Source organism: Tachypleus tridentatus, chromosome 4, assembly GCF_004210375.1.
Source record: "Tachypleus tridentatus isolate NWPU-2018 chromosome 4, ASM421037v1, whole genome shotgun sequence".
Taxonomy (NCBI): domain Eukaryota; kingdom Metazoa; phylum Arthropoda; class Merostomata; order Xiphosura; family Limulidae; genus Tachypleus; species Tachypleus tridentatus.
The window spans coordinates 74,835,232-74,861,248 of NC_134828.1; the positions used below are offsets into that span (position 1 = coordinate 74,835,232).

The following is a 26,017-nucleotide window of genomic DNA, read 5'->3' on the forward strand; positions in this document are numbered from 1 at the left end:
AGCTCTATATACAAACCGATGATTATATTTCATAGGCTTTATGCTCATCGAATATTTTATTTTACACTTATTCCACCCACCTTTAAGATAATCGTGGTCAATATTTTATTCATTTCATTAATGGTAACTCATTAAACCAGTCTTGGCAAACTCAATTAATAATATAAGCATGGCTACTGAAAGGTTCCTCACTTTTGTTGGCCAACACATAAAAAGTATCCCCTGTACCCCCTCTCTTACATAAAAGGATACAACCTACTTTCTTAATATCACAGAAGATATTAATTCTGACGGACAGTTACCACCCAACAGTCTTCTTTGCACGATGGATGTACACCAACATTCCACATGATGAAGGACAAGAACCTAAAGTCAGCATTAAACTTTTCTTATCCATCAGAATCTTAAACAATAACCAATCTCACCAGTCTGATTTTAAATTTGAACAACTTACGATTTAGCAACGAGCATTAAATTACTGTAACGGTAGTGCGATGAGTACCAGAATAGTTCCCAGTTATTCAAATATCTATAAGAATTATATTGAAAATCAACTTTTACAACTTAGCCCTGTAAAGCCTCATGTGTGGAAACGTTACGTAGCCGATATATTTTTCATTTGGCCAGCCACCTAAAGAATTTAATTCTTTAATTTAATTTAACTCCTTTCACAAAACAAATCATGTTTGTCAAATTACTTGCCTATGCAGAATAACTTTCTTGACATTTCAATTTTTAATACAAGAAACTGAATTGTACACACAGACTTGTACAAAAAACTTGCAGTCAGACCACAGTACCTCCACTATAAAAGCTGTCACCCCTCTCACAGTATACGAAACATTACTTATGGTTAAGCTCTTAAAATTTAAAAGAAAGATGTTCTCAGATGAAATACTACAGAAAAACACGCTAAGTATCTAAAACAATCCATGTTACAAAGAGGATAAATACACTGCTGGCCAAAATCTTAAAGCCAATGAACATAAAGAAAAAATATGCATTGGCGCTGTTAGACTCAACCACTTATTTGAGTAGAGCTTCTAAAGATTAAAATAAGAAAAGGGGAAAAAAAAAGTTTTTTAGCATTTAATAGGGAAAATGTGAACACTATGAAATTAGCCTGAATACTAGCTGGTCAAAATTTTAAGACAATACTGAAATGAAGCGTTAATCGGTAAACACGTAACGAAATTTAGTCATTTGTGTTCAAGCATTAGCGTTGTCAATCTCTCTCACTGACATCTCGTGTGTTACATTGGGTAAAAGACATGGCAAAGGCTAAAAAGTTGACAAAGTTTAAACGTGGCAGAATTGTCGAGCTGCAAAAGCAAGATCTCTTTCAACGTGCCATCGCTGGTGAGATTTGGCGTAGTAAAACTGCTGTTGCAATTTTCTTAAAAGATTCTGAGGGATACGGAATGAGAATTTTAAGTGGTCGGCCCAAGAAAATTTCACCGGCGTTCAGCAGGAGGATTCGACAGGTCGTTCGGCAAGACACCAGCCGATCGTCGAATCAGATTAAAGCTGTTACGGACGCAGAATGCAGCTCAAGAACAATAAGACGGCATCTACGAGAGAAAGGCTTTAAAAATCGTAAACGTCTTCAAAGGTCACGCCTCTTTCCACACCACAAAACAGCTCGGTTAAACTTTGTTGAGAAGCACCAAATATGGGACGTAGAAAAGTAGAAGAAGGTTTTCTTCTCTGATGAGAAAAAAATTTAACCTAGATGGTCCAGATGGCTTCCAACGTTACTGGCACGATAAGGATATCCCACCAGAGACATTTTCTACACGACACAGTGGAGGAGGTTCCTTCATGATCTGGGGTGTTTTCTCCTTCCATGTAACAATGGAGCTTCGGGTTATAGAGGGGCGTCAAACAGCAGCTGGCTACATTGGCATGTTGGAGAGAGTATCCTCATTGACTGAAGGTCCTCACTTGAGTGGAAATGACTGAAGCTTTAAGCAGGACAACGCTGCAATCCACAATGACCGCAGGACAAAGGACTTTTTCATGGCGAATAACGTAATTCTTTTGGACCATCCAGCGTGTTCGCCCGAATTGAACCCCATTGAAAATGTTTGGGGGTGGATAGCAAGGGAAGTCTATAGAAATGGACGTCAATTCCAAACAGTGCCTGATCTTTGTGAACACATCTTCACCACTTGGAATAAAATTCTAGCTAGCCTTCTGCAAATGCTTATATCGACCATGCCAAAGCGAATGTTTGCAGTTATTCGCAATGACGACCGTGCAACTCACTACTGAGACCTCTTGTTGGGCATTTTCTACGCTGTTTAGTACTTCTTTTTGGTATGGTCTTAAAATTCTGACCAGCTAGTATTTAGACTAATTTCACAGTGTTCACATTTTCCCTATTAAATGCTAAAAAGATTATTTTTATTTTTCTTGTCATCTTTCGAAGCCCTACTCAAATAAGTGGTTGAGTCTAACAACGCAAAATGCATATTTTGTCTTTATGTTCATTGGCCTTAAGATTTTGGCCAGCAGTGTATATCGAAATCGACAGACATTAAAAACGCTAACAACGCTCAGCGGAAAAAACAAACAAAAAAAACTTCCTAAATCAGAGTAATACTAAACTTCAAACATAACTTTGTTTTGTAACTTAAGTTAAGACTCAGAAACGTTTCACGAATTTTGAAAAATAAAACTGCTATAGCTCAACGATCATCTTAAAACAGATATTTCCCGAAGTTCTCGTTGTTTCCTTCTGAAAAAGCAGAAAGCTACGAGATATCCTTGTTCACACAAAAGTGAGTTACATCTTACCCACAAATGGTTGTCGTTTATGTAATGCAGCCCGATGTCAAACCTACAAGTTCATAAAAACCATTAACTTATTTTCTAACAAGAACAATCAAAGAACCTTTAAAATATATAAAGAAGTCACTTGCGAAATCAAAACATTTATCTAGTAGAGTGTAAAAAATGTAATCATCAAATGTGATGACGTGCACAAATAACGCTAAGGAACGTTTTAACAATCATGAATCTTTTGTTAACACTGACAAAGATCTCCCTGTTGCTCAACACTTTAACCAACGAGGTCATTTTATCAACGATGGCATTGAAACAGGATTAAAAAACCAAAACAGATTGAGAAATAAAAGAAACTTACTGGATTCAGTGATGTCAAAACGTTGTTCACTCCTCTACGTAAAATATTTTCTCAATATTTTTCTACAAGTGGATTTTCTCAACATCACTGATTATTATTTCATTACGGCGATTGTACGAGAAGTGCAGGTCTTTGTGTTTTCTTAGTGTATTTGTACTTACCGGTTTCCATTATGTCTGAACTAGCATATCTTACACTACTATTAAGTGGTGAACCTGATGATGATCAAAGAAGGTCGAAACGTTGTTCGCTCCTTTTCGTAAAATATTTTCTCAACCCAAACGAACCGTTTTTACATATTTATTAGTGAGAGGGAGAGTGGCTGGAAAATGAAAAGTTGGATCTAACAAAATGACATCTCCGAATTTCTTAGACAGCATTTTGAATACAAACTTAAAAACACTTGATAGAACTATAACCAATCTGTGTATTTTTAAAAATATTATAAAATATATATTCACAAATTTATTTTTACAATAAATTTATTTGTAAGCATGTTTACTTTGCTCCAAAAACTCGCAAATAAATCAATATAACCTTTACATTTGATAAAATAAATAACAGGTAATTAGATGTATCAATTGTTTATATTATTTTGTTGTCGATTTTACTGGTAGTAATAGTTACTTCTGATAAAGACTTATTTACATAGCTATTCCAATGAAAAATGATGAATTAGATTTTTTGGGATTAATTATAACTTAACTCCAACTTAAAATATTTCATAATCTTTAAGAGTTTGTTTTAAAATTTAAAATTGCAACTAAATATGTTTTAAGACTAAATCCTTTTACCTTGTTATTTCCTAAACGTTTGGAAGTTTTATATAATAACTATAATTCCTGTATTAAATAAGAGTAAAACTAACCAGTCAGATTACTCGTACATATATTTTGAGAACACCTTTAACATAATATACATCTTATTTTATCTTATGTTAGAATACTATGTTAAATGGTTTTTTTTAAAAATGTATTTAATATTCAGTCACAGCTAAACTTGCACAAGATGTCCATATTATTGTGTCGAGAAGAGATAGAAAGCCAAACTTGCACTCATACAAGTTTCTTTTAACCTTCGAGGCTTACAAATTTGTTATGATTGAAACTTATGCTATGCCACTTCTTGTGATAAACTACTTTTGTCAGCTTCTTTGGTTCCAAACCAAAGACCTACCCGCATACACTGTTACCACCCCTCTTAAAAAAAAGGAGTTTGCCGATATTATTAGCAAAGGGCTTGTTTTTTTCTTTCGGTTTGGTCGATTATGGTTGGACCAAACCGGCTGGAGCAGTTTTTGATTTTAAAATGAAGAGAGATCTGGCGGCTTACCATGTTTATCAAAAAAAAAAGACAGCTAAGAATTAAAATACAAGGAACTACTGGGTGTTAAAATTTAATAGAATGATTAGCTCCTTATTAGAACGGTTGTCTTATAAACGATTAAAACCGCGACGTTTCACCCTATGGGAGTAAACCACTTCAGGCAATGCGAGATTACAAATTCACTTTCTTTTCTGACGATGTGGGTTTGCGACTCACTGAAACATCTCTAAATGTTTAGTAAGGCTTGGTGCCTTCAATAAAAAAAAAAAATTAAATTATTTATATTGTGCAATTTTTAAATGTTGTTTCATAGTTTTATTATTATTATTATTTTTTAATAAGTGATTTACACGAGGCTGGTTTCTAACTACTGTTGATCAGTCTTGGAACCGGGTGACAATGACTGAAATGAAATTTGTTCACAAAAAAGGATACAGTTATGCTGCACCTTCTGTTCTAGTTAAGTAGACAAATCAAAAGTAACTGTAGTGAAGCTTAAGTATCTACGTTTGAATAATAGCAACTTTTGTACAATACCCTTATTTGACACGTTTTATCTTGAGACGGTCAAAGACGTGTGTGAAAGCCTTGGTTAATATGAATAAGAAGTTAAAACTTGTTACTTTTCTCTGTGTGTATGTACCTGCTGTTGTTGGGAATCTCATACAATCAACCAACTCATATATAGAAAAGCTGAGTCTAAAATCATATCTTTTGAGTTACGATGTAGAAACGTGAGAATAAGAGAAACTCTAAACTAAATAGGTCGTTGACTCAACTGCTATAAATACAAGAACATGAAACTTATTTAACATATACCTACATACAAAATCATATTAAATAACCCCTAAACTATATTATTGTCATTATATAGACAAACAGATAATAAGTAACCATAGAACTAAATAGCACTGCACTTTAACGACACCAAGTCGTGACTTATCCTTCATTTAAACACAGATTCAATAGACAAAAAAATTCTCAAGAGCTAGGGAGTTAATTATCTCAGTATTTCTACACACGAGGTATCGCGATGACCTTATAAGGTTTTAAGAAACGAATAACGCTTGTTTGTTCTTCGAAAACAATATCGCTGTCTTCAGATGAGGCTGTTATTGTATACTTCTGTAGTATTGTAGTAAAGAACAAAAACAGCTCTAGTTTGGCTAATGGCTTTCCAAGGCATGCCCGTTTCCCTTCAAGGAAAAAAAATAAAAAAAAGTCATAAGTTGACTTATTACCAATAATATTTTGTTTATTTTTATTAACTAGTCAGAAATCATGAAATTGAACCTTTATAATTATTGAAAATAATCATTTTGAAATTATAATAGAAGCTACAAACTGAGTAAGTTAACTATAAGTCAGTCCAGTACGTTTTAATTAAAACGAAAATGTTTGTCTGTATTACTCTAATTACTGATGAAAATTTATGCTATCCCTGATAAAAACAGTTTAGATAATAAGCATTTCTAAACTGTTAAATCAGTCTTGCATAAAAAAGTAGATTTTAAAAAACTTATTCTAGAAATCTGCAAAATAAATGAAACAATTAATAAGTTGTAATATATTTATGGCAAAACTACCTTGGATATCTAAAGCCATCACCATTTGTAAACAACTGACCAGAGGGAAGACAGCCAATTGGCTACATTCTACAATTCACCAATCACGGTTGTGGATTGATAATTACTCATGCAACAAACCCACAGCTTACGATGTAAAGAATGTTTCATAAGATCATTTTCTATACATGATGCGAGCATATTATACAAGCCTGCAACTTTTCGTAAGAAACGATTACTATTTTTCTTCACTTTTACAATAATATAAAGTTACTTTTTCCTGAAGAAAAAACAAATAGACTTGATGCTGATACAATAAAAAAGTCGTTTTAGAATAAGAAGCAAGGTTAATGCAAATAATAACTTAAGTATGATATTTGAGAAAACTCATCTTTATAAAGACCTTCTAAAATTACATTTCAAAATAAGTTTTTACACTATTTAATCATCGATTATTTGTTTGTTTGGAATTAAGCATAAAGCTATACAATGGACTGCCTGGCTCTGCCCACCAAATGTATCAAAACCAGGTTTCTAGGGGAGCGAGTCCGCAGATATACTGCTGTACCACTATGAAGCAGTTATTTATTAACATATATACTTAACGGTTCAAAATGCTGGTCAGTACTGTGGTTATAATGTGAATAAGGTATTAAAATGTGGATGTATTCGTACACCGAAATAACTCTCCATTGAAAAAATAAAATAAAACAATTGCCCACACCTTTTGACCACACACACTTTGTTACATCTTATAGAATCACACTATTTTGATAATTATGGTCAAAAAAATTACATTTTCGCTACGGTTGAATTTTGGTCATTTCTTTTAGGCAAGTTTTTAAGCCCTAGTTTTTAAAAATCCTGTTGTTTACATGCGTGTGCCTAACTTTAACCACTCGCTACAACTTCTGCCCATCAGTGAAAGTTAGCAAAGAAAGTAATAATGTTGCATATTGTTTTTTTAAAACAAAGAACAAGTGGGTGAACAAGAAAAGAAAACGTGTAATTTAAAAAGAAATTATTAAAGCTTGAGATGGGAGATAAAGAAGTGGATGGGGAATATAAGAAACCTACATTACCTCAGCATAATACGAAGAGATAAAATAGGGTGGAAGAGAGAAAGATAATATTTTGCACTTCTAATACTAAAGAGAGGAGGAAGAGAATGGATAAAAAGAAAGCATAGGAACTAGAATTACCCCTAGTAAAATGAGACGACAAAGACAGAAGAAATTGATGGGGGGGGGAGACTAGAGTTAAAGCATTATTCTTAACAAAATGGGGCAAGGAAGTGAGAGAGGGGGAGTGGCTGGAAAATGAAAAGTTGGATCTAACGTTACTCTTAAATACGTAACGCGAAAGAAAACAGACATGGAATCTAACACTTCCCCAACACCATGGGGCAACAAAGATAGAGAAATAGAGGTGAAGCAAAATAAAACCGAACAACATGGGACGTAAAAATACTAATAATAGAATGAAACATAAAAGTAAAAGAGCGAAGTAGTTGAGAAAGAAGAATACATTTGATCTATTACTAATTATAACTAAGCGATTACATTTATGATGGCTTTCTTCTTAAAGACAAGCTGCTATCCTATTTTCAGTATTCGAAGTAGAATTAGTGTTAATAACTGCTGAAGCGTTTGGAATTTGAGTTTCATAGAATTTAGTGCGAACTTATCCTTTCTAGCTCAATTTAAGCAGAATTTTGAATTTATCACAAATCATAACTTATAAATATTACCTCAAAACAACTAGTAAGAGCAAGAATTAGCCACGTGCTACCGTTGTGTTAATGATTCCTGTAATGGTTATTTATGTAATGTAACGAGTTGCAAGTTGTGATTATCTACTTCAATAATGAATAGTCAGCAAGACTTTGAAAAAATATAACAAACATAAAAAAGTTGATTTATTTTAATTCAGTTCTTTTAAGCAAGCAATACAGTTTACAATATCGTCATACAAGGCTATATTTATTTTAAAGGACATTATTCTACGTGGATGTTGTTGATACTATATATACGCTTTTGAAAATTTTCCTGAATATGCAATAGTGCAGTCAAGCTGTATTTGTTTAAAGCCGCTATGAAAAGTATGAACTATTTTTTTTCCTTTTAATTGAAAGAAGATTTGTTGAGTTTGTTTTGAATTTCGCGCAAAGCTATTCGAGGACTCTGCGCAAGCCATCCCTAATTTAGCAGCATAATACTAGAGGGAAGGCAGCTAGTCATCACTACACCGCCTACTCTTCTACCAACGAATAGTAGGATTGATCGTAACATTATAACGCACCCACAGCTATAAGGGCAAGCATGTTTGGTGAGATGGGGATTCGAAACCCCAACCTTCAGATTACGAGTCGAGTGCCTTAATCACCTGGCTAATTGGCCGGGCCCAATTAAAGAAAGAAATGGAAAAAAGAAAATGCAAGGAAAATATTTAAATACAAAACATGATTTTCATTTGTAGCTGTGCAAAAACAACAGCAGCAACAACAAAATAAAAGTTCAGTTGTAGTTACCATGAAGAGTCAATGCGGTGCGTCTTGTAACGAAGAGCAAAGTTTATTTTATCTTTGTTCGAAGGAAAGCGCAAAGCTACATAACGAGCTATTGTGCTCTACCAACCACGGACATCGAAATCCGGTTTCTAACGTTGTAAGTCCGCATGTAACTAAGCTTTGGGAGTTAGTCAATGTGATACAACTAATTTGTCGAATTACTGGGACTCAAGTCAAATATTTCAAGTATTAGTTATCGTTCTCAGTAATATACATTTTGTTTAAATAACAAAATAAAACCAAAAACACAATGGTGTCTATCCTGGGAAAAATTTGCTTGGCTTAAGAACCTAAAAATACGTTATTATTTGATACGTTAAATATTTTTGATAATTCGATTTTTTTTTCTGCGAACTACACACACACACACACACACACACACACACATACTTACCAACACCAAAGGGAATAAAACCTTCTCCTTTGATGACTTTTCCATCTTGATCTAGGAAACGCAAAGGATCAAATTTGTTAGGATCAGGCCAGTAGAAAGGATCCCGATGGACATTCCAAAGATTTGCTAGGATTACGCTTCGTTTCGGAATAGTATATCCGTGAAAAGATGTTTCCACTAATAATAGCAATAGAAAAACGATTTAAATTTTTATAAAATTGGACGTTTAAACGGCGGATTTTGAATTATAATATCAAAATTAATTTAGGCCTCGGCCTTTGAAAATTTAAAGTCAAACTTCCAATTATAAAATAAATAAAAATGTAAAATATGAAAAATACGATATTTTCACAGCCAGCTGAAAATGGATTAAGCTAATTTAAACTTAGATAGAACATTGTTTTTCAATAAGGGATAAATTCCTTACGGTGACACAGTGTACATAACCTCTTACCTAATTTTTAAACTTTGAGCTTAGAAAAAAAAATGTCGAATTTGATTTTTTTCTGAATTTCGCACAAAGCTACTCGAGGGCTATCTGTGCTAGCCGTCCCTAATTTAGCAGTGTAAGACTAGAGGGAAGGCAGCTAGTCATCACCACTTACCGCAAACTCTTGGGCTACTCTTTTACGAACGAAAGTGGGATTGACCGTCACATTATAACGTCCCCACGGCTGAAAGGGCGAGCATGTTTGGCGCGACGCGGATGCGAACCCGCGACCCTCATATTACGAGTCGCACGCCTTAACACGCTTGGTCATGCTAAGCCAAGACGCCATTACACCAAATATGCTTACCCGTTCAACCACGGGGTGCTATAAAGTTATGGTCAATCCAAGAAACGTAGCCCAATAGCTAGCGAACGAGACTATAATTAGAAAATAGTTAAATGTTCGATTTTATGAAAAGCTTTGAAGTAAAGCAGGGACAAAACTGAATGCCCAATTGAAGTTGCAAATACGAGGGCTAAACAAACACTTCAAAGTAATTTATACGACTTTCAATAATGAAAACATTCAACCTTTGGCAAATATTGTATTTTCTGAATGGCATACTTAAAAAAAAAAATATATATATATATATATACGAATGAAAGAGCAAGAAATAAAACGTCAGTGATGTGGCGTTTAGTTTCTAATACTTAAGATGGTTGATTTTGGGAAAATTATCACTTTTGAATAAGATCGACATTTAACCCTACCCTCTCCAAAGATATGAAGAAAAATTAATGCAACGTTAGCGATATGATAAACTTTGAAATCTGTCATCAACGTCACGCAGTTTATAGATTCTGCAAGGTTTTGAGCAACAGTCGTGAGTATGGAAAACAAGTCACCGACAGTTTCGCCATAAGAGGATTGTAACTGGAGAAGTTCTTGAAAACCAAGTATCGTACCTTTCACAGTTTAGAAAGATGTGAATTAGAATCTGATTGACAACTTTCAACACGCTTACAGACCTTTGTATAGAGGGATCTAAATCTGTAGGATATATACTATAAGCAAAGTATCATATTCTAAACATAATTAAAAATTAGTAATTAGAATAATATCGGTGCTGTTGTTTTTATTTTATCATTGCTTCGCTTGTATTTAGCATACCACAAAATAACCTTTTCTTCTTACTATAGTTATGCACAACGTATTGCGATAATTATGAACAATAATTATAACAAATTTTTAGCAACGACTTTGTTGTAGACCGGCTAAAATATTTAAGTTTATTTTTTAGAGGTTAACATCTCAGAATTCTTACACAAATACTGACAGCATTTCGTAATACGTGATCGTCAATGAAGATAAATATATCGTTTAAATAACGATTTATTTTCATTGCAACGTTTTTCAAATGTCATAGACTTTGAGCATTTAAAAAAACTGTGGCCACTCTCAGCTAATGACAATATTAGTTTCGTGGTTTAGCTTAATGCTCAGCTAATGATGAAATTAGTATTTTTGACTTAATCTTTTTTAAATGATCATTTAGAAATAAACACGTTTGTTCACTTTAAAAACAATTGTTACATGTAATCATACATGATCTAAATTACACATGGCAATTGTAAGGAATCCAGCTCACATGGATTCATTACGAATGAAACTGTCTCGTGATTTAAGCTAAAGTTAATAGTATTCCAATAGGAAATAATGTTTTTGCCAATTCATAGTTAAAGTGCTTCCTTATTAATATCACAAAGAAAAGACCGGGCATGGTTAAGGGGGTTAAGGCGTTCGACTCATAATCTGAGGGTCGTTGGTTCGAATCCCCGTCACAATAAACATGCTCACCCTTTCAGCTGTGGGGACGTTATAAGGTAGAGAGAGGAAGAGGGCCATATTTTAATTAAATTCATGATACGTATTTTTGATCTAGTTGTAATTCTGGATTAGATGCGATTCAGTAACTCTAGTTGAGTTACCGTAAAATAATTTTATGAAAGACTCTTTCCTGCCTTTATAGAATAAAAGTAGTAAATTCAAGGGGAGAACACCAAGCTATCAAATTATCCCATAAGTAATGTCTGAAAATTTAATACAGAAATTGCATCATCATTTCTGTCTTTGTAGAAGGCTTTAATGACAAATGTGTGTATAAAAATGTTGAGACAAATACATGAAACTAACAAAACTCAGTTTTTTCGGATCATTAATAAAATAAACCCTTATGAAGATGGATGTGCCTATAATGCTTTGAGATTAAACTTAACTCACCTGTTTTGATCAGGCTAGTGACTGAAGATGAAAAATTATTAAAAATGTTAAGTGCCCCAGGCAATGGCTCAGTGCAGGTAAACTGGATAAAGCACAGCCCAAAATGGGCCTCCACTTTTGGAAATTCTTTTTAAGCGTTTGGTGGGATATTGTTGGTGTGATCCACTTTGAGTTGCTGCCACTCAATTTAACGATTACATATCAGACTTCTATCGTAAACAGAGCGCTTGAATGTTGCACTGAAAGGAAAGAGGTCTGCAATCGTAAAGGGGTTGTGTTACACCAGGATAATGCACGACCCCCACACAGCAAGGATCATATCTACAAAGATAGAATATCTAGATTTGGAAAACACTTCTACATCCTTCTCATTCTCTAGTCCTTGCCCCCATGTGATTATCATCTATTCCGAAGTTTAGAAAACTATTTTGATGGAACAGAGCTTGAAAACATGAAGATATCGAAACTACCTTCTATATTCTTTTCCTTCAAACCAAGAATTTTATAGAAGTGGCATTCAGATGCTTGTGAATCGTTGGCATAATTAATAATAATGGAACATGCATTATTGATTAAATGACATTAAAAAAGTTTGAAATAATCTCTTTTTTTCTGAACCTAAAATCGGACATTACTTGAGGGATGAGCTGATATCTAACCTCTGGTCCAGTGATTGGAGTACATGGAGTGCATACCACGAGTTCGAATCTAATCACCAAAAATATTTTTAGCCGTAAGGTTTTTATAATGTGATAACCAGTTCCACTTTTCCTTGGTAAAAAACAAAAGTTGGCAGCGAGTGGTGTTAACTAGTTGTCTTCCCTATAGTCTATCATTTCTGAAGTAAGAACGGTTAATACAGATAGTACTCAAGAATATAGATGCGAAATTAAACAAAAACAAAATTAACCTACAAGTTTTTAACCACAACAAGAGCAAGTTTCTTGTATTCTCTCTTGAAAAGGGAAAATTTCTCTTGTATTAATTTGTAATTTTATTCAATTTAATAGTTCGAAGCGTTCATTTTTCAACGACAGCTTTTCTAAATGGACTTGAATTTACATAAGAGAGCTTATATTTCGTGAAAGACCAACATCATTCGAATAATCTTAATTTTTAAAGTAAATGTGTTATAATATATCGAACTGCTTAATTTTACGTTCTTGGAAAAACGGTTTTATATATTTTTTTATTATTATGAAACATTAATCGAACATGACATAGAAAAAACATACCAATAAATATTTGAAAGAAAACCGTTCATATATACGGGAAGAGCTATAAGTACGCAATACTCAAGTTTTTTTTTAATACTTACAATTTTGAAAACGAAACAAATAAGTTGCCAGATCTGGCTAAGAAAGCATCAGAGAAGGTTCCTCTAATTTAAATTCAAATTATTGTGAAATAATTTAAGTATTTTTCTCCAATATTGTTTTGTTATAATTTTTTGTATATAACAATAAAATATGAATTAACAAAGAAACTGCGAGATTAGGATTAATAAATGGCGATAAACTCACACTCAGATAATCATTAATCCTTTTAGAAATCAACATATCGGTGATTAAAAACACTCACCTAATACAGTATTTTTAAAATAAACTTAAGTCCACGCTAGACGAATCATTAATCAGGAAGTTGTGATAATTATTACATTTAATATTTTCATTAATATTGCTGTATATTCGACAAGCATTTATAATGCTAATTGAAATCTAATTAGAGCAATATTTCATTTGCATACAATGTTGATTATTAGATATCTTAGGACAAAATTAATAAATGAACTTAATATTCCGAAAATTATTTAATTTCGAAGTTCAAGGGATTTTCAGGTCACTCAACACATTGATGAACGTGTGTTAAAGTTATACAAGAATTCCACTCCTCATCAATAACTCTGAACATAAGTTAACTACAGTTGGACCTACATCGTAGTGAATAGAAAGCATATTTATACCAACAGTACTTTTGAAGACGAGATAATGTTAAGAAATATTGGAATATTATTTTTGTATTATTAGGATTTACACGTCAAAGGGTCCCCCGCTGGAACAGAGGTAAGCCTACGGATTTACAACGCTAAAATCAGGAGTTCGATTCCTCTCGGTGGACTCAGCAGATAATCCGATGCGTCTTTGCTGCAAGAAACACACACGTCGAAGTAGGGTACACTTATCTATTGTATGAAAAAACTGCCTTTGCTTCGTTCGGTTCGATGATTTTTGCAAAAGAATCCAATGTTGAAGTTTGTTTTTGTTCTTTTATACAGAAACAGAATAAATTTAAAAAGGAATTTAAAATACTATTAAACCTGGAGTATATTAACATAATACTTAATATGATCAATTCATGAAAACTAGTTTTTATCAGATACACATTTTACAAAGAGCATTATAAGTACTTGAATAAGGCTAACTAAATTAAAGTTTATTATAAAAAGAATAAGATGTATAGTTTGATGGATATTTTGAAATCTTTGTTGGCTTAACTCTGAAATGAAGTTATGTTTGAAAATCTGCGAATGATTTTTTTAGAAAATTTCTAGTGAATACATTATATTACCACACAAAACATTTTATAATAAAGGAATTGTCCATGTGATCTGAAGAAAATAACACTGTTAGAGTCTTTAGATAATGTTGCTTTAAAGAAAGAAAACTAAAGTTAATTTTAAGTACCTGGATTACAGTGAAAAATTGATAACGGTGAAATGTTAGCAAACCGTTGAAGTTCCATCAATGTTGCTTCAGTGTAAGGCATCTTGTAGCGGTCAGCCATGGATGGAAATCTCTCCTTCCCCACAACTTCTACAATCTCTTTATAAATACGGTCCTGTATTTCTCGATGGAGAGTCATTAGCTTCATTCCCCAGTAGAGGGTGTTGGACGTAGTCTCAGTACCAGCAAGGAACAAGTTCAAACCGATTGCCTTTAGTCGTTCCACTTTACCAGATAGAACAAAAGGAGAAAATTAAAAAAAGAGACTTCGTTTGTTTTGAATTTCGCACAAAGCTACACAAAAACAAACCTTCCCTAATTCAGCGGTGACAGACTAGACGAAAAGCAGCTAGTCAACACCATCCACCTCCAACTCTTGACAACGAATAGTAGGATGAAGCTTTACATTATAACGGTGTTCGGTACAACATGGATTTGAACCTGCGACCACTAAATCGTAATTCAAGCGCCCTAACCACCAGACCATGTCAGACTACATAAAGAAATATAGATATGTTTTTGTCTGACAATTACAACGTGAATAAAGCAAGTTATATTTACATCAGTACATTAACCAAAGTCCAAACAATTAAGTTTCGATCTAGATGTATGTACATCCCACTTTTCTTTTCTTCGCTGCTGTTAAGCTTTCAATTACATCTGTTTACTTATTTAAACTAAGGTTTCCGGTACTTGCAGACTTAGATATTTTGTGACGCCTGTTCTCTTATTGTAACCGTGGCGAGATACAAGAATGATGGTCAAATAACGTTATTTCGTAGGACAAGAATCATACAAGAACTGGAGATGGATGTTGATTTTCCTCCGTTCTATCGTTTTAAGATTATGGATAGCTAGTCTAGATAGCCATCTTGTAGCTTTGCGAGAAATCTAACAAAAACAACTTATGTTCATCATCAAGACAACAGTTTGTCACCAATCCAGTTATCGAGAAATTATTCACTACAAAAATTCTACTACCTTTTATGATCTTCACTTTAAATTTCCGTTATTTCGGTAATCTTACACTGATAACAATATTACCATATCATGGCTGTGCATGTATCAATAATTGATTAAAAAAAGTCAAAATAAGATAGCCCTCGGATGCCAGAGTCGGTCGTTCTTTAACTTCAAAGCCAAACAGCAACAACTTGCGTGTTTCACGGTTACATTGAAATGAATTGGGAAGAAGAATTTTTTTGTTGTTGTTTCGTACATTTCTAAACAACAAAAATAAGGTGGAAAATGTTTTCTTTAAATCTTCCCTCTCAAATTGGTATATAGTTCACAATTGTTTTTTGTTTTTTTTAATATACTTTAGAAAATTATCAATGTGTACGTTTTTGGACCAAAATTGTGGAGGAGTCTAACTTAATTATGTATGTATAAAGTCCTGTATACACTATATACAGCAAAAAAAGATAAGTGGAAACCTCTGTTCCCCCTTTGCCTTCTTCCTAACCTAGGAGTGACATTGGTCAGTTAAGAAACCAACAAAAACAATTCCATTTTATTTATGATGTTTTATGATGTTATCTGGAAGTAAAAACCAAAATACAGAACTCAAGCATTTGCATGTTTATCCAATAGGTAGATGTGTTATTAATATATACTACCGAACACTGAAGTCCTGTTACCTGCGCGTTACGATGTACAATAGTTCATGGGAATTATAATAGTATTTGTTAAAACATTTTTATTGCTGCTTTATTATCCCAACCTCGAAAGTTCAAAAGAAACATGTATGCCTTGTATCTCTTTTTTAACAACAAAAGATAGCTTATAAGGATAATTTACTGTTGTCTGCACTGGTTGACGTTCGCGAAACATTGAAAACACTTTATATCTGGAAATAACTTTTTGATGCAAGCGCCAGTAGGTTAAACACTTAACTTGATGACCTTGTATGCATGAGATTATCTATCTTATTATTGCCGAGTGAAGTTCATGTGTAAATATATGTATAATTATTTTTTTGTAATTCATAAGGTATACATTGCACAAACAGAAGTCAAGTGTAAGGTTTCTCAAACATTGTTTTACTATTATAAAAACACTAGTATTTATACGGGTTTATAAATAAAAATAAAACTATAAAAAGGTGCCCTTCCATAGTTTCTGATAAGTCAAAGAGAAGTTTCCCCATAATGTTTTTGATAAAAAATAAAAGCCTAAGGTACCGTTTGCTTGTTAATTTATATTTGAAGAAATTAAATCTAACAGAAAATTCAACAAGCTATTTAGATCGATCATTCACAAAATTTAATAAAATTAAAGCTTCAAAAATAAAGCAAATCTAGTATAAATACAAACTAATTTCAAACTTATCACAATTGGAATAAATTTTTGTATTGAGACCCGAATGTTAACTTTGCAAGTTGTAATATTAACGCTTAAGCCACCGGGAAGCTGCAACTTTAAGACTGTTTAATATTAATTCATAGGGTATACATAAATACACGAAGAGTAAATTTATGTATAGAATATGCTGCTAAGTAAACATGCTAACATGTTTTAGAGTTTGGTAAAATCTTTTAAAATATATCAGTTGAGTTTATATAAATAATACGACGCGTGTTTGTTTGTCTACCTGGAACTTCTCTCGCAAACTTTTTCAAACACAAGTTTCGTATCGTATGAAAGGCCTTTGCCTAAATAGTTTGTATTATATATGGACTTTTTCGATGCAGAATCTTGTTTGGTTGGTCAAACATTTCAAGGCAATGAGTACACTACACGATGGCAAAAAGTCAATCATCACATGATAACCGACTTTGATTTCAATTTTAGTTTGTTGTTTTTACCAGGTACTTCACACAAACAACACTTAACCTGCATGGAATTTTATTTAAATTGAACATTTCACTAAACTTTCTAGTAGCTTTTTTTACTCTAAGTCTAAGTCACGCACCTGAAGCTCGTTTAAAAACACGTTTTTCGTTTTGTAACCACGCACAGACATTTCTACATATCAGGTATGCTTGTTTTTGTTTTCGTTACAACTTTACCGTTACTTTACTTTGCAATAATTGAGTTTCGTGTCGTTTCATAAATTAAATTTAAACTTTTTTTTACCACTAATTTTATTCTTAGTTTTTGCAAATGTCTTTGTTGGAACTCGTAATATTCTATCATACGCTGAACATTTATAGCTGTTTCATACTCTGTACACTATTATAAATACCATTACTTTATTTTTTGCTTTACGTGTAGTTTTGTTAAAACTAGTTACGTCTACGCAACGTTGTTTGTCTGATGGCCAGGTGGGTTAGGGGTTCAAATCCTCGTTGCACCAAACATGTTCGCCCTTTCAGTCGTGGGAGGAGATATAATGTGACAGTCAAGACCATTATTGGTTGGTAAAAGTGTAGCCCAAGAGTTGGCGGTGGGTGGTCATGACTAGCTGCCTTCCCTCTAGTCTTACACTGCTAAATTAGGGACTGCTAGCTCAGATAGCCCTTATGTAGCTTTGCGCGAAATTAAAAAAAAAACAACCAAAAACAACCAAACAAACTGATCAGGATTTATCGATCACACACAATGTTTGCACGAGAACTTAGCTTACATCGCATGCGTGAAAATGATAGAATAAGAAAAAATTGAATAAAGGGCATGAAAGTTACTACAAATGGTTTGTGAACTGCGGCTAGTTATAAATAATACACGTTTAAAACGTGTAAAGAGGTAATCGTTCAAATGTATTTCACGTGTTTCTTCCAAGTTGTATTCATTCGTAAGTAATTTTAGTCTGTTAAACAACCAAGAGCTTAAAGTTTGTTTTCTCCCATTAGTATACGATTTAAAAAAAAAAAAACTTTTCTGTTTGAAAACTGTTCGAATAGTTTAATTAAAATATGAAGAGATAAACACAGAGACACTTTCACACAAGGTGCATGTTTATTGTATTTCGTTAATTCTATTCGCAAAGAATAAGGAAGAATCGAGTTTTGATGAAATAACTTGTAACTTGTCATGAATTTGACCAGTCCTGAACTTTTTCAAACATCCGAGTAGTACATTCAAAGTCTTAAGTAATAAAGACCTTTACCATTACTACGATAAAATGCATTTTAATTTACAGGTATTTTGTTTCTTCTTACTAAGAACAAAGCTGCACAGTGGGACATTTGTGTTGTGCGCACCACAGTTATCGAAATATTGGGTTATAAGCCTTCGGGCGAAGTTTATTTGGTGAAACTTAAAACAATTGTAATCGACTAGACTTATTTGTAGCAATATCTGCTTTGAGTGTAATCCCTAATGCATTGAGTCCTTGCGCTTACATGTTCCAGATCTGAGACTTTACTCATTAGCAATTTTGAACATATTTTAAATTAATCCCGAGTTTCCAACAATAAAAGTTTGTTTTTGTTTTTGAATTTCGCACAAAGCTACTCGAGGGCTATCTGTGCTAGCCGTCCTAATTTAGCAGTGTAAGACTAGAGGGAAGGCAGCTAGTCATCACCACCCACCGCCAACTCTTGGGCTACTCTTTTACCAACTAATAGTGGGATTGATCGTCACATTATAACGCGAGCATGTTTGGTGCGACGGGGGATGAGAACCCGCGACCCTCAGATTACGAGTCGCACGCCTTAACACGCTTGGCCATGCCAGGCCTGTCCAACAATAAAGAGCGCTTGAAGATGAAATCAATCGTAGGTGACGACAATAACTCTTGTGGGAAGTTGCACACAAACGTTAATAATAATTTGTTAATTATTCCTTACAAAAACAAATGTTTAATTCATATGCTCTGTAGCCCTTAAAAATACTTTATGGGTTACTGATCTTTGCACATTTAATTGGTTATAGTACTACTACTACTACTACTACTAATAATAATAATAACAACTCAATTGTTTAGTATCCATTTAAGTGTATAATTATTATAAGGATAACTTAACATTCAGTTTCGAGTCGGTAGGTTTTACTTACGCGAAAAGGATTCACTAGAATCTGTTTTTCTCATTGTATCTAAATAGACGTCCGTGTAATCTCGGAGATTACTTTCATTAAACGTTTCTTTGTGTTCTTTGATAAATTCATCCATCATTTCATAGAATTCTTTTTTCACTGCTGCGAAGTGTCGATACTCCTTAGGGAGTATACTCCAAGGAACGTACCTACAAACGCATTCAAAAGTAAACAACAATAAATATCATGAATAACGAAAATAAGTTTAAACATTTCTTCATATATTTTAGTACTGTAGAAAGATCAAAAGTAGATACAAGTCTGGTGCCATTTTCTTTCTGCTAATAGGCGAAATCAGTTCTAGAAGACGTATACAACATGCCACTAAACGATTTCTCAGGAATTCACGCTCGTTGCTACACAGTGTGACATGATTACGTTAAGGAATCAAGAGTCAATAGAAAAATCCAGATGAACTCCGATTACCAGACCAATAACTTGGGTTATTTGTACAATACAGAAATACTGGATTTGCACCAAAAAAAAGAGAGATCAACAGCCTAAGGACTCACCAAGGATTTCATTCATACTCACCATTCAGTCTTGAATACCTCAAACACTCAGAAAAAAAAAAACAGCTACTAAGTTTGTTCTATACAAAAAACAAATCTGTCAAGTCCCTGGACACAAAGCCTATGCGTTTCAGATACAAAACTATCGTTCTAGAGCACAAGATAGATTGTGGAAAATGTGCAGTGAGGAATAATATGCTTTGGACATAACAGTATTACTATCGACCCTTTTCATTGGACATCATGGTGCAGAACTGTTGTTTAGGTTTGTGGTCGTCAGGTAGATCACAACATGATGTGGGAATAAACACTAAATACGTTGCGAAACTTCAAGGTTGTTTTAATATAACGTGCTCGATCTTTTTGTTCCTCTCCAAACTTTGGATTAGAAGTTACACTGTTATATTGCAGAATTTTAAATGTGGTTTAATTCTACGTTATTGTTAGATCTCATTATTATGGGTAACTACCCTTAACAATTGGCAGTTGTAGTCTTGAATATTTTTCTTCTTTTACTTATGAGGAACAAATGTTAAGTTTCTGGTAAAGCAATGAACAGAAAATCGCATCAATTTACACTAATAACAATGGGTTTTTCAAACTACAATTATTTAATATACTAAATTATCTTGTAACTCAAAATTTTTTTAAAAAAGAAAAAAAATTTAGGCTATATTTTTTTTATAACATGGAAAAATACCGAAGATAAGTTTCTTGGAATTTAAAATTCAGTAAAATAAGAAAATTAAGTTTACTTTCGAAAGAAATAATAAATTGTCATTTTTAAGGAGGTGTTTGGGTTTTACCAAAATTGTAGCCGATATAAATTGTTTTTTTATATTACATATTTTTATGTATACAAATTTTTCAATTTCACTAAAATACATTTAAATGAAGTTAAAGGAATAAAAAAAATCATGAGGAAGGACTGCGTTAAAAACAGCAAATCCTGACATCTAATTATATTATAACCATAAAATATTCAAGTCATAAACCAAAACGCATTAATATAAATTATTTTTTTAAATTAAAAAAAATTAATACGCTGCACATTAATCTTTTTAATTTAAAAATAATAATTATACTAATGCGTTTGGGTTTATGGTTTGAATACTTTATAGTTATAAATACGCATTATTTTTAATAAGCTTACAAACTCATTAATAGGTAGCATTCGTTCAGTAATCATTTCAAAACATAAAATTAAATGTTTCTGCAAGTAAATTATGTAGTATGATTTCCCATGAAAGTTTATAGATTAGTAGAAAAACAACAACCTTACTTCAGTGTAATTATTCGTAAAAAGTTATTTAAAAAGCTTTCAAATAGCCAATAATAAAAAACTTTTCCAATAGAAAACATTTAAACAGAGATTAGCGAACTTAGTTCTATCTATTTTACAAACATACATATTAATATTTCATTTGTTAATATACAATTAAAACAGATGGTAGATATAAACTGAAAGATGCATTAAAAATAATTTTATATAGAAAATCTAGAAATCTGTATAGATTACTGGTTAAACCTAAAAGCGAATATTCTAAATAAGGTATTTTCACATGTGACAGAATGAACTGCTTTATGCAAGTTAGCTTTCATCAAAACAATAGAGTGAAGTAAAGCCATTGTTTTTCATTAATAATTGAGATACAATTCTAAGAACATAATAATACTTCTCTTATTAATAATTTAAGATTAATGTTAAATTTATACAAAAGTTCCATGTCAGATGCCCCGAAGAAAACGTTAGGAAACATTTTGATGAATGTGCTTTGACAAAATTCAGAATTCTAAAATAATCGTGTAAACCGTAATAAATTATTTTTCGCAAAATATTTTATTTTTGTCGCCACTTTAAATGGAAGTTATAGGGAAGAAGTAACTCGTTGTGTAAAGTTGTGAAACCGTGAAAACTTTTCCCGAGACTGATAGGAAGGGCATAAAAGATAAGTAAAAATACAAAAACTAAAGGATAAACAAAGTAAGTTTGTATAATAATAATAATAAGATGTATTTAGGATAAAATTTTATTAGAAAAGTATACTAATTAACTTCATTTTTTAACATTTGTGACGTATTCAATTCATACATAGAGTGCATTATATGCTTGTATGTTTTGAACGATGTGATGTTTGGATTGTAAGTATAAACACGCACCAGCAAAAATATCCAGCTTTTCTCGGGTTATTAGACTGATTCTAGATGATTATGTCCGTGTAGGTATTCTGACACCATTTTAACAAGTATAAACTGTACTTCTGTTGCTTCTTTACGAGATGTGGCCCACTTATAAAGGTAACCTTTCTTCTTACTTGTCTTCCGATTTTAAACTTAAATAATAAAAGCACATACTACAAAACAAAATATCTTTAATTAACGGAGTCTCTAAGCTAGAAGACAACTTTAAAAAAAAAAAATTGTTTTTTAATTTCGCGCAAAGCTTCCCTAGAACTCGATCAGTTAAGGGTGCGGAACTCAATGCTTCTACCCACATCGTCTCAATTCCTACTGCCCCTCACTGTTTACTAAAATTATCTTCCCGACCTCCACCTTTCAAAGTGATAATGTTCCCAAAGTAGAACGACCACTCTAAATATTTTACTGTAGATTACTTCCAGCTTCGACCCTTTTCTAGAAAAGATAACATGTAAAAAACACACATCACACTGTTGATGTTGTAGTGGCTTTCCCTAGAGGCGCGTCTCCAACATTCTCGTTAATTCACGAGTACCCTCAGCGCACGCAATAACTTTATAGAAAGTTAGGTAGGCGAGCGGCGCATTGTTAAGTAAAATCAAAATAACAGTACCTGATTGCATCTAATAGTAAAATGAATATTTTGTTGTATAACAGAACTATAGATCCCCCCCCCTCTGTATGATTTGATAGAAGGCAACCTCCATCTTTACAAAAGAACAAAGTAAACCTAAATTACAAGTTATAAAATAGGAAACTATAACAAAGCTTCCACACAGGTAGAAACCGACAATATTGACTTTTCTATAGCTTTATTTCTAGTCTTCTAGAGAAAAAATACGCACCATTTAAAAATTGTTTAAAAACTAGAAGTAATTAATAGATTTCCTTTTTATTTGAGGCTAAATAAAAAACGCTTGAAAATGTACATAGTTTTGATATTTTGACACACCATGAGACTACAGATAATTCTGAATTTAATGGCTTTATCTCCACGAAGTGTGACAAGCTTTAATAACCGTTGTTTGGTATGCTATACATTAAAAAAAATATTTATTCAATGAAGCATTTTTATTAAAAATTTATACATTAATTTATAAAACTTTCACAAAGGGATTATCGTATTAGGAATAAAAATACTTTTTTCCTGTACACACAGTCGTGCGTATTCTCGTGTCAGTAGGGTAGGTAGGGAAGATCAGGACTTACGTATTGCTAGTTAACACCACTTCAGAGTTTAGTCTTCAAAACCTGCTCTGCAAGTTCTGTTTGTTTTGAAAATATTGAATCAAGTCACTAATAATTTATTCGTGGCATCGTGTTTCCTCATGTATTTAATTAACAGCATCTTATTTGTTTAGTAATTACTAGCAATACAGTACAAGTAACAGTGTCTCATAATAACTTCATTGCTATTAGGTCACATTGTACGACATTGATATTTTTAAAATGCTGCTTAAGCATTAATTAGTCTTACCTAATTAATACCTATCTACATAATAAGTCTACTCTCAAATACCTCCCCTCCCCATTATTAACAACAAACGAAATGAGCCACAAAGTAATAGCTAAAGTTATTCTTAGACGCAAACATAGCTTTATGTGAAAAGGGTATTTACATAAATATAGGATGTATCTACCAGCATAATGTTTAAAAATAAAAAAAAAATCAAAGTACGAGGAAAAAAGTGATTGCCTTGAATTATTTGTTCTCTACAAAAATACTAGTAAAGTCTATTTCAAACAAAACTTCTGTTGACTAACAAAAAAAAAAAAATGGAAAACGTAAGGAAACGATACCTATTGTAAATTTTATATAACTACTTTGTACGTGATCTCCGCTTTCTGTTCATTTTGTCCTGTGCAACCACAACGTAGTAGTATTCGTTGGTGTAAATTGTTTTCCTCAGTCGTTTGTGGTGCTGATATGTTTATACTTTTGATTATATTTGTATTAAGGCATTGTGTTAAGCCTACGTTACTTTTAACACTCCATTCCTAACCTAATCCATTGCAGATCCGAAACAATTAGAAGAATGTATAATAGTATTTCAATTACACAATAATCGTCATATCGATCCGATCGCCGACGACGTATTTCGTTCAATATTTAGACCGCCTGAGAAACCACGAGCACGTTAGGGATCTGCATCATTTTAAAGGTATTGCTTTATAGGTTTTGTGTTATATTGACATTAATTTTTTAATACATTACCTAAACATAGTTTCTATCAATATGGAATATAAATAACAAACAATAACGCTTCAAGACGGGTGTATAGTTCAGCCAGTGAGGAATGAAGCTGTAACTTACCTCGCAAAAGGCCTTGGAATAAAGGCATTAATACCTGGCAATAAGAGAAAAAACCTCTGGTTTAACGAACGAGCTTTCAAAAACTCAGAGTCTTGGTAATCATAATGTTTATCAAACATAAGGCTACAAATCACATTTGTTGTGCTGTTGGCCAATAAGTTCGACATGTCGTAAGGAGTCTCGTTTGTCTGCTTCAATGCGTCCAGAATGCTCTTTGCGATCTCCAGGACTCTTCCTTCTAGACTTAGCTTTCCAAACCCAAAATCCCGGAGGGTTTTGAGAGCGAAGCGCCTGTGCTCTTGCCATATTTTACCTTCCGACTGAACGATACCTAGAGAGAAATGTGGATGAAGTTTTATTAACAAGAAGAGAGTTTCGTTGACAAGCTTTCAGGTTATATTAATCGTTAATATTCAGCAGAAAGGCTTGTGTAAATCTGTTAAAATAAATTATTGATAATTTAGTTACTTAAAAAATTCAGTAACAAAAATCAATTTTAAAACAACATGGGTAACCCAATGCTTGACACACATCCATGTACGATACCAAAAATATAGTAACCAGCAACGACAGAAAATAGTTGAAGCTGTCAATATCTGTGTGAATATTAGAGACGATAAATATCTACATGTATAAAAATATCGGAACCGTCAACAGGTTAACTTACAATTGCTTCCCGACAATATTGCATCCGATAGTTCGTGTATATCAAGGTAATGTAACGAGTCAGATCTTCAACTTTATTGCATAATAAAACAACAACAACTTTACAACGTCTTATTTGTACCTTTGTTTGAAATTCACAATATGATAATACAGAAAACTCAACGTACTATAAAACAACTTATAAATTTACTGTCTTGCTTCGATTACATTGGAAAGAGAAAGCATGACATCGTATTAAATATATACATCTATTAGGCTCAGTTATAATTGTGGTATTTTGAATGTCGTACACGCGATTTTGTTTAGCACTCTTTTTGTATAGTGGTAGATTTATTACAGAATATTAGCACTCACCCAGACCATCAGTAAGCCACCAAAAAAATGAAAAATCCCGAGGTCTTCCGGAAAACGTATCTCCATGCTCTTGGTAAGCGTCCCGTATAACATTGTAACTATTTAAATGTATGAACGTTTTTCCCCAAACTGTAAAACTTAGAATATCTCCATACTTCTTGGACAAGTTAAAGAGGGTAACGTGGGGCTGAGGCCCCAAAAAAGGAAGATATCCTACAAGTGGAAGACCTGTAGGTCCAGGAGGAAGATTCTTAGGTCGGTTAAGGTAGTAAACGATTAAAAATCCTACCAGGATAGTTACTAACAAAACAGGCAAAGAAATCAAATTAAGTATACAAGTTAGCATAGTGGAGACACAAATCACTGATCGAGTTTCGTTCACGTATCTTTATAGTGATGTTAACTACTTTCCTAACCTAAATATATAAATTAAAAGCGAAGGACCTCTCATTTATGTAGGTGACCTAAATGGCTAAAGATGTAGCGTTGTTCATTTCGTGTATTATGCGCCTTCAACCATTTATAACTGTTTCGACAAACAGAGCATCATGCTCTG

General features: G+C 33.0%; 1 protein-coding gene across 3 annotated transcripts; it reads right to left on the reverse strand.

The window, feature by feature from the left end:
* Window positions 1–51: 51 nt before the first annotated feature.
* LOC143249454 (cytochrome P450 2U1-like) lies at window positions 52–25,950 on the reverse strand. Of its 3 annotated transcripts, XM_076499325.1 has the most exons (6): window positions 25,462–25,950; window positions 24,442–24,772; window positions 19,378–19,565; window positions 14,398–14,661; window positions 9,003–9,179; window positions 52–5,670 (listed from the first exon to the last, which is right to left on the reverse strand). In XM_076499325.1, the coding sequence occupies exons 1-6, from the start codon at window positions 25,805–25,807 to the stop codon at window positions 5,489–5,491; spliced, it is 1,488 nt and encodes a 495-aa protein (XP_076355440.1). In that variant the 5' UTR covers window positions 25,808–25,950; the 3' UTR covers window positions 52–5,488. The 3 variants fall into 3 exon arrangements, with proteins under 3 accessions (XP_076355440.1, XP_076355442.1, XP_076355443.1); XM_076499327.1 differs by lacking the exon at window positions 9,003–9,179; XM_076499328.1 differs by lacking the exons at window positions 52–5,670; window positions 9,003–9,179 and adding an exon at window positions 13,439–13,977.
* Between the last annotated feature and the right edge of the window lie 67 nt (window positions 25,951–26,017).

Excerpts from the sequence above, each read along its gene's own strand:
- LOC143249454 (XM_076499325.1), bottom strand. The coding sequence starts at position 25,807 with ATGCTAACTTGTATACTTAATTTGATTTCTTTGCCTGTTTTGTTAGTA. Across the intron at positions 24,773-25,461 it reads GTGGCTTACTGATGGTCTGG|GTATCGTTCAGTCGGAAGGT; the intron begins GTGAGTGCTAAT and ends ATTTCTCTCTAG. Across the intron at positions 9,180-14,397 it reads AATTTTTCACTGTAATCCAG|TGGAAACATCTTTTCACGGA; the intron begins GTACTTAAAATT and ends TGCTATTATTAG.